Here is an 8,712-nt window from a genome sequence, read left to right on the forward strand (position 1 = left end):
CTCATGAATTGGCAAAAAGTAACAGTTCATTGCATACCAAATACTGAAAAACATTGAACCTAAAAATTAATTGTATTGTATGTGGTCTGGGCTTTGTGCCCGAACGTGAGTGAACTATTTCATTCCATTATTTATATAGTTAGAATGAAATTGCAAATTTGCTAATATGACGTACATATGTATATGTGTAATAAAAATTAGTGATTTGCTTTCTGATGTGTTACTAGGGTTTCACATAATACGGGTATGCTGTTTTCTTTCACCTTGAATTCAGATAAAATATATCAGTAATTTTGTTATATTTGCACTTTTAAGTATATCTTTATATAAATATGGGATTTAATTTTGGTCAGAAAGTATTTCACAATTCGTGTTTGTTGCCTGTTGCTAACACTTATTTCAAAGGTAAGTAGCAATTCGAGATGTAAGAATAAACATTAGTTGGACTGCTTGCACTTGTAAAGCATAAAGATTTACCCACGAAATATTAGCGTAAATAAACAAGCATTAAGTTTAGTTTTTATGCCTTGAACAGAGTAGATTAAGTTTACCACGAAGTTTGTAACATCTAGGTACAAGTACTTGTATATACACGAACTAGCCCCTCATATAAGCTGACCAATTAAACTCAATACCTTGTATGGATAGCTTTTTTTTGATAAGGTATCTTCACAAAATTTGACATAGATAGTTGCCGAGGACCATTATCACATATACAGAGTAAATTAATAATTTTAAAATTATGAACAAAGTGTCATTTACTTTTAGGCCTTAGTAATATACATATGTATGTAGCTGCCATGAAAACTGTTTGATCAAAACCAAGAGAAGTAACGGAGTACTAGACTGGCATGTTTGAAAATTGTTTCAACAAGTATGTTCACAGTCAAGTGTTTACCAGATTAAGTTCGGTCTAAATAGCTCTATTGTTTTAAGCTGTATTTAATACTTAATTGTTAGTAACCTGATGAAATCAAACTTTTGCCTTTCGCTTGGCCCAGTAAAAATATGACTGCAATGTGGAGTCACTGWATTTAACCATATCTAATAGTTTCTATACAGAACAATTTATGGTCGAGAAATAGAGAACCAATACGCTAACTTTGTCTTTTTCTAGCAATTCTATCAATACGAGATAGATGTCTGTCTGACAGTCCGTCGTGATGGTAGAGTGATGAATCTTGATACACGTGTTCCTTGGCCAAAAAGGAATGATGAGTTCGCAGTTAACATAATCGGACTACTGCCACGCCCACAAAACCCCCCTACTTACTATTCAGYCGATGGCTGACTTTTTACYAAAAATATCGGTAAATGTGTGAAATATATTMTTGAAATTTGGAAAGAAACTTCCTGACAATAATATGTATAGGTTCGGTTCAATATTTCCCTTAGTTCCCATATACCTAATGAATGGATTTTCGAACTTCTGGCAGACTTTATACCCAATATGTGAGTTATCTTAATTAAATTGATTAAGCGCGTTTTTCTCATAACCGTATTATATTAATGTTAAAGCGCTGAAGTTAAATGGAGTCGATGTAGAAATTGGTCTTAATCTCATATCAGTAATATMATCAATTGCGATTTAGTTTATTCGGTTAAGTTTATGTCAGATACATACATATATCTTGTTTGAGGATGATTTTTATGCAATTTCGGTCAGGGGAAGTAAAAATAGTTCTAAAAAATCAAATTTAGTTTTAATTCGTCCATTAGCAAATGTTAAATTTTTCGCAAGAAACAAATTTCAAGAGTAAGTATTGCTCAGTTATATATTTGTTTAATTTACGTTTCTATACAAGATTATAASTAAAACATTGTACAGCTCATCATGTGTTTATTTCCTTAATAAATACACATATATAGTAATAAATGGTTCTCAACGAAATTTTGTAAAAAATTATCAGAAAATATTTCTTGGATAGAGTAATTACAGATGCTTACCATAAATGCACAGTTTTTTTTTTTAAAGATTATTAAGATATATTACTTATCGATCGATATACAAGTACATGATGGTTGTAGAACGATTTATTATTGACTTTCTACCACCGATAAAAAACGTATCAAAATTTTAGAACATTTTGTCGAAAATCTTCAATTGGATTTTGATTAGAAGTTGAGCAGAGATGTCTACTTAGATGGGTGATGAAACACCATTACGGACAAATTTTCAAAGGCATATGTATGTATGCACATTAATACATATGTATTAAGATTACTGATAACCTTACGCGTAGTAAATTTTTTCTAAATATCTTTATGACGTCGACAAAGTCTTATATTAATATGAAKATACAGATAGGTGATAATATGCTCTATGATTGCAATAAATCTTTAGGCATATTTCTAAAGCTCTTAATTAGCAGATGTATGTATCTTTCGAAATAATAAGGCATTCATATTTTGTTCRTTAACGCGAGTAGTTGGCCATTTGGATAGAAAGTTGCAAGTTCATAACAAAAATTTAAAGTACAATTTTTGTATATATACGAATATTACGATAAATTTATGGGAACTCTGAATTGTACATATATAAAAAACTACTTAAGATCAAGGAAATGAAAAAAACCTCGGGACTTTAATTATTTTAAYTCGTACCAATTAACGCGATTGAAAGTGCAACGAAATATAGATATATGTATATGTATATGTCCAAATTGGTTCCTTGTGTTATTTGTTAAATAGTGTTTATTATTCTATATTCAAAATGGCTGAAAATGTTGGGTCTACAACASCAACAAGTGATAACCGAAAAGGTATTACAAAACGTATTGCAATTAAATTATCGAATTACTTACATATATAAGTACAGGAGTTGATATCGTATATGCAGACGCCTCGTGAAGTGTTAGGTTTTACTCAAAAAAGAATATCCAATGGAAACAAGCTCTTTGTTTTTAATTGAAATTGTGATTGACATCTTAATTTGTCTATTGTTTCGAAGTTTTGAATCAAGCAAATAAACATTCAAACTTGGAAAAATCTCTAAAACAATTTTTTTTTTTAATTTGTCTTTTGATGTTTTGAATCAATGTTTGTATTGTAAAACAAAATTGTCCGCTCTACCTTTGATTTATTCTATAAAAACATTCCTTTAAAAGTTATCCTCTTCTTATTTACTGGCGTAGACAAGGGTTTAAGGGCTAAAAACGGTTTATCTAGATTTCCGGCAAAACTACGAATCTTATCGAAGAAAGTTTTAAGGAAAAGTTGAAAAAATCTACAACTACAATGCTAAATTCTACATGCGAACTCATATTATTTATTTTTTTTATTTTTTTTATTTTATAAAAGCTTACATAATAATATAATTATTATACAAACTAAGAAAATACGCAGCACTAGCAGCATGGGCTATCGGCCGAACAACTCATATTATACTTAACATTTTTCTTGGAAATAGTAAACGTCGCTTATGTAAAGATTTTTGAACTTCATGTTGATATGTGGATTATGTTAAAGGAACTTAGAGAGTGCCTGTGATACTTGGTGCCTAAAGTAGATAAAGAGCTTCAAATTAAGAAACAAAACAGTAGTTTGATACAGATGATCGTAGTAGTGTGGGTCATCTTGGGGCTGAAAATTACATTTAATATATATGGTACACCTGTCATCGGCGGTACTAGTTATATCGACCAAACTCTCCGAGGAGAAATTATAAAAATTGCTCTTATGGTTACTTAATGGGGAAAATCGGACAAAATTATTTAATATTCATAAGACTCTGTTGGTTTTAGGAGCTGCAAACAACCGTTAGGTGAATAAAACAATTATACTCTGTAGCAGCATGTTGCAAGAGGCTAAATTTAATACTGTGGAGTGTAGTCATTCCATTCCCCAATCATATCTAATAAATAATGTATCTAATATACATATGTATATATCTTTCTTATGAGCTACTTTTAATTTTTGAAAGGTACTAGAATAAATGACATAATGTATTAATGAAAAATATAAAGATAATTGTATAATTTTGTTTAYTATTATTAATGTTAAAATATGGACCAGCCGACTTCGAGCAAGCCATGAATTTAACAGGTTTCGGGACATTCAATTTAGTGTTGCTTATAGTTGGTATATTTGCGTCTTGCGCCGCCAGCTTTGAAACCACCACAATGTCGTATATACTTCCAATTGCTGAGTGTGATCTTAAAATGACACTTTTCGATAAAGGAATTTTAAATGGAGCTACATATGCTGGAATGATATCGTCGGCTGTTATTTGGGGATATCTCGCAGACACAATTGGGAGGAGAAAAGTTTTGATATACGGTTTTTTAATAGACGCCGTTTGCGTACTTTGCAGCTCTTTGTCGCAGAATTTTGAAATGCTTGTTGCCTTTAAATTTTTGGGCGGCTTCATGTGAGACTAATTTTGACATTTTGCGAATTGCTTCCAATTAGAAAACATTTTACATTATAGCGTGAATGGTCCTGGTGCAGTACTATTAACATATTTAACTGAAATGCACGGCTCCGCTCATCGACCACGAGTTCTTATGGTTTATGGGATGGTTATGTCTTTGGCAACACTTATAATGCCACTATTGGCCTGGGCGATATTTCCACAAGATTGGGAATTCGTATTGTTTAACTATTTAATAAGTATTATAATTACTGTGAAATCATATTTAGAATACTTATTTTAACCAATTACCCTTTTAGTACATCCGTGGCAAATATTTTTGGCAGTATGCAGTTTACCAAGTATAATCGGTGGATTAGGACTAATTGCGTTGCCGGAAAGTCCTAAATTTTTAATGTCTCAAGGAAGAAATGCTGAGGCCCTTCTAGCTTTTCAAAAGATTTATTCTATTAATAAAAGAACAAGCAGGAATACTTATCCAGTATATATTATCCTTGATAAAGTCATTATACATTTCATAATTTTATTATATTCTTTAGGTCAAAGAACTGGTTGAGGAAGTTCCGAATCGTATCCCGAATGTTGATGAGCTTATATTTAATGTAGAAAACAAACCAGTTAAGCGGAAATACAAACCTGAGCCCAGAACATTCTCCCAATCTTTCAAGGAAGGAATGAAGCAGATTAAGCCTATGTTCACAAAGCCTTTATTAGGTCACTCCCTTCACGCGTATGCGATGCAATTCTGTATTTTACTTGGGTATGCTTGGTCATGTATGTAAGACTGAAATTGCGAAACTGTCAAAGATTTATCTTTTGCAGTTTAAATACTGTTCGACTGTGGTTGCCTCAACTTTTTGCATCGATCGCAGAATACGAAGCTTTAGATAACGATGAATCAAGCTCAGCGAATCTATGTTCAATTCTAGAGTATAGTGTTAATAAAACATCAGTGATTACAGACTTTCACGACTCCTGTACTAACGTAAAATTTTAATTACTATTTACTAATTTGTTTTAATTTATCAAATAATGTTTATTTTGCAGCTACCGAACGTGTCAATAGATCTATACGTTAATAACATAGTCGTATCGGCGTCTGGTTTAGTAGCATATTGTTTTGCTGGTATAACTGTGCGAGCTATAGGAGCTAAAAATTTATTAAGTACAAATATATGTGATTAAATCATTTGTAAAACGATATTGTGAATAATCGTTCATACCTTTTAGTTTATGGACTCTTAATATCTGGCTCTCTCGGCATATCGCTCTATTGGTCGGTAAATGGTCTTTCCACACTTATTATATCATCTGTGTTTTTATCAGTGGCGGCCGTATCAACATCATCTCTATTAGGAGTGGTTCTTGCTCTTTTTCCAACTTCTTTGAGGCAAGTATCTAAACTTTTGTGTATATGTATAAGGAAGGTATTATATGTTATTTATATATATTATTATTATATATTTTGGTTATATCGAAGATATGTGATACAGAACTGTTCCACAAAATTACGTGCTCCTAGCTATTTAGTTAAGGGCAAGCTACCGGAAAGTAAAATAACTGAATAATCGGTTGTATGGGATCTGGCCGATTCCGGCAAATGATCAATAGAATATGACCGTTTAATATCGCATATTTACTGATACTGAAATTTTTATAACCATTAAAAGATGAACTTCTCCTTAAAAAACGTTGGTTCAAACCCGGTTTTGGAATCATAGCCTCTCAGACAAAGTTGTTCAGAATGAACCGTAGAATATTTCCCGTATCATGATTTTGCGTGTTTTTGGCTCCCTGTAAATCAACAATTTGTAATGTACATTGTTTACGACGAAGTTTGGAATGGAAGGAAACGTAGGAGACTCTATAATGTATGTATATATAGCCTCGGCGACGGAGTTCCTCTCCCACCACGAATCCCACACCAAACTTGTGCTCCTTTATATAGCCACTGTAGTAAATGTCACAAGGACCTACTCGTCTGGGCAGCGGCACCTTCCCAATTAAGGGCCAGAAACGATTCTTTTACATATGGTTCAAGCGGCTCACGATCTCCGGTCTTTAACCAAGTATCCTCTGGGTAGTCTAAGAACATCCGTTTGACGTCGAGAAGCTGCAATCACAACAGACAGCCGAACGATTTTCTACTCGGCTTGCACTCCTGCTCTCTGAGAGCACTCGTCAACAACTCGGTATACGGGAACTGTGGGACGGCATTTCAAACTCTTTACGTACAGCCGCACCCGAAACCATTGGTTTACGGAAAGTACAAAAGAACAGCTGGTACGACGAGCAGTGCCGTGTCTCAGCGGAGAGAAAACAGGTTGCCTTCCTCGCAACTTTACGATCGACCACAACACGTGCGGGATGAGACAGATACCGAGAGTTGAAGAGGAAGCGAGACGCATTTGCAGACAGAAAAAGAAAGAGGCCGAAATGAGTGAGTATGAAGAGCTTGATAAGCTGGCCGACAGGGTAATGCTCGAAAATTCTACGAAAAAATGCGGCGGCTTACAGAAGGTTTCAAGACCGGAGAACACTCTTGTAGAACCTCCAAAGATGATCAAGTCACCGATGCCCAGAGCATACTTAAATTATGGAGGGAACACTTCTCTAGCCGGCTGAATGGCAGTGAACGTACAACACCAAGAGAATTAACCCGATTCTCCAATCGAAGACGATGGAGCAGACGTTCCATTGCCCGACCATGGAGAAGTTCGAATAGCAATTAACTCCTTGACGTATTTCCACGAGTCTGACTTGTGGTACAATTTCTGTGCCAAACATGATTATCACGAGTCTAGCTCGTGATGTGTAGAAGTGTACATTTGATCAAAAGGGAATTGAAAATTTCCCGTTATTTTCAAGTAATAATGTAAACAAAAAACACTGTTGCAGTTGAGTGCATTATCTACGGTGTAACTATCCATATTTTATTTTGTTAAGCATAAAAATTAAATCGTAGTATTTTATTTTTTTTAATTTGTAAAACAAGCGTGCGGCAGCTGGTAAGAATCAAAACTGGTTGGTTTGGTGCAAGTTGTGTGCGAACAGTTGGAAAATATGGTCGGACGAAAGCATGCCCAACTTAAGTGTGCATCCATAAAAAATGGGACCCTACAATCTGCGGTAGCTACCATGGGATATGCCTCCGCAACATCGCATGTAAGGTTCTATCGAGCGTATTGTGTGAAAGATTAAAGCCCACCGTCAACAAATTGATTGGACTTTATCAGTGTGGCTTTAGACCCCGCAAGTCAAGAACCGAATAGATATTCACCATGCCAAATGCTGGAAAAGACTCATAAAAGGAGAATCGACACACACCACCTCTTCGTCGATTTCAAAGGAGCTGCTTTTATGCCGCGATGTCTGAATTTGATATCCTCGCAAAACTAATACGGCTGTGTAAACTGACTTTGGGCAGCACCAAAAGCTCCGTCGGAATCGGGAAGAATCTCTCAGAGCCGTTCGATAATAAACGAGGCCTCAGACAAGGCGACCTATCGTGCGACTTCTTCAACTTGCTGCTGGAGAAAATAATTCGAGCTGCAGAASTTARTCGAGCAGGTACAATCTTTTATAAGAGTGTACAGCTGCTGCCGTATGCCGATGATATTGGTATCTGCTATATGGTGCAGAGACTTGGACGATGACAACAACTGATGAGTCGACGATGCGAGTTTATGAGAAAAGTTCTCCGAAAGATTTATGGTCCTTTGCGCGTTGGCCACGGAAAATATCGCATTCTACTGAACGATGAGCTGTGTSAGATATATGACGACATTGATATAATTCAGCGAATTAAAAGACAGCGGCTACGATGGCTAGGTCATGTTGTTCGAATGGACGAAAACACTCCAGCTCTGAACGTATTCGACGCTGTACCCACCGGGGGAAGTAGGAAAGAGGAAGACCTAAACTCCGTTGGAAGGACCAGGTGGAGAAGGACCTGGCTACGTTTGGAATATCCAACTGGCGCCATGTAGCAAAGAGAAGAAACGACTGGCGCGCTGTTGTTAACTTGGCTATAATCGCGTAAGGGGTGTCTACGCCAATTAAGAAAAAGATGAGAACTGGTCTCTCAGTTTTGAGATATTCGTGGCCTTAAACAGAAACCACCCACAATCCTGAGCCTGTCAGAAGCCTTTAACATAGTCAGTCAAACAACGCTACTGCAGGAAATCGAAAAAACCACGCTCCCTCCAGCACGAAGTCAGTTTCCTTGCAAGCGAAGTTAAAGTTGTTTTTATACTCTCGCAACAAAGTTGCTAAAGAGAGTATTATAGTTTTGTTCACATAACGGTTGTTTGTAAGTCCTAAAACTAAAAAAGTCAGAT

At 35.4% G+C, this 8,712-nt stretch overlaps 1 protein-coding gene across 1 annotated transcript in view; it reads left to right on the forward strand.

Moving 5' to 3' along the window:
* Positions 1 to 2,422: 2,422 nt before the first annotated feature.
* The window catches only part of LOC108971886 (synaptic vesicle glycoprotein 2B), a 7,799-nt gene continuing 1,509 nt past the window's right edge, over positions 2,423 to 8,712 (forward strand). Inside the window, exons 1-8 of the mRNA XM_018938217.1 lie at positions 2,423 to 2,762; positions 4,015 to 4,369; positions 4,430 to 4,611; positions 4,672 to 4,853; positions 4,912 to 5,132; positions 5,195 to 5,357; positions 5,420 to 5,537; positions 5,603 to 5,762. Of these exons, the coding sequence (XP_018793762.1) occupies positions 2,714 to 2,762; positions 4,015 to 4,369; positions 4,430 to 4,611; positions 4,672 to 4,853; positions 4,912 to 5,132; positions 5,195 to 5,357; positions 5,420 to 5,537; positions 5,603 to 5,762 (1,430 nt within the window). The 5' untranslated portion in view covers positions 2,423 to 2,713. The remainder of the gene's footprint in view (positions 2,763 to 4,014; positions 4,370 to 4,429; positions 4,612 to 4,671; positions 4,854 to 4,911; positions 5,133 to 5,194; positions 5,358 to 5,419; positions 5,538 to 5,602; positions 5,763 to 8,712) is intronic.

This window comes from Bactrocera latifrons, unplaced genomic scaffold (assembly GCF_001853355.1).
Source record: "Bactrocera latifrons isolate USDA-ARS-PBARC rearing strain unplaced genomic scaffold, ASM185335v1 scaffold_362, whole genome shotgun sequence".
NCBI classification, from domain to species: Eukaryota; Metazoa; Arthropoda; class Insecta; order Diptera; family Tephritidae; genus Bactrocera; species Bactrocera latifrons.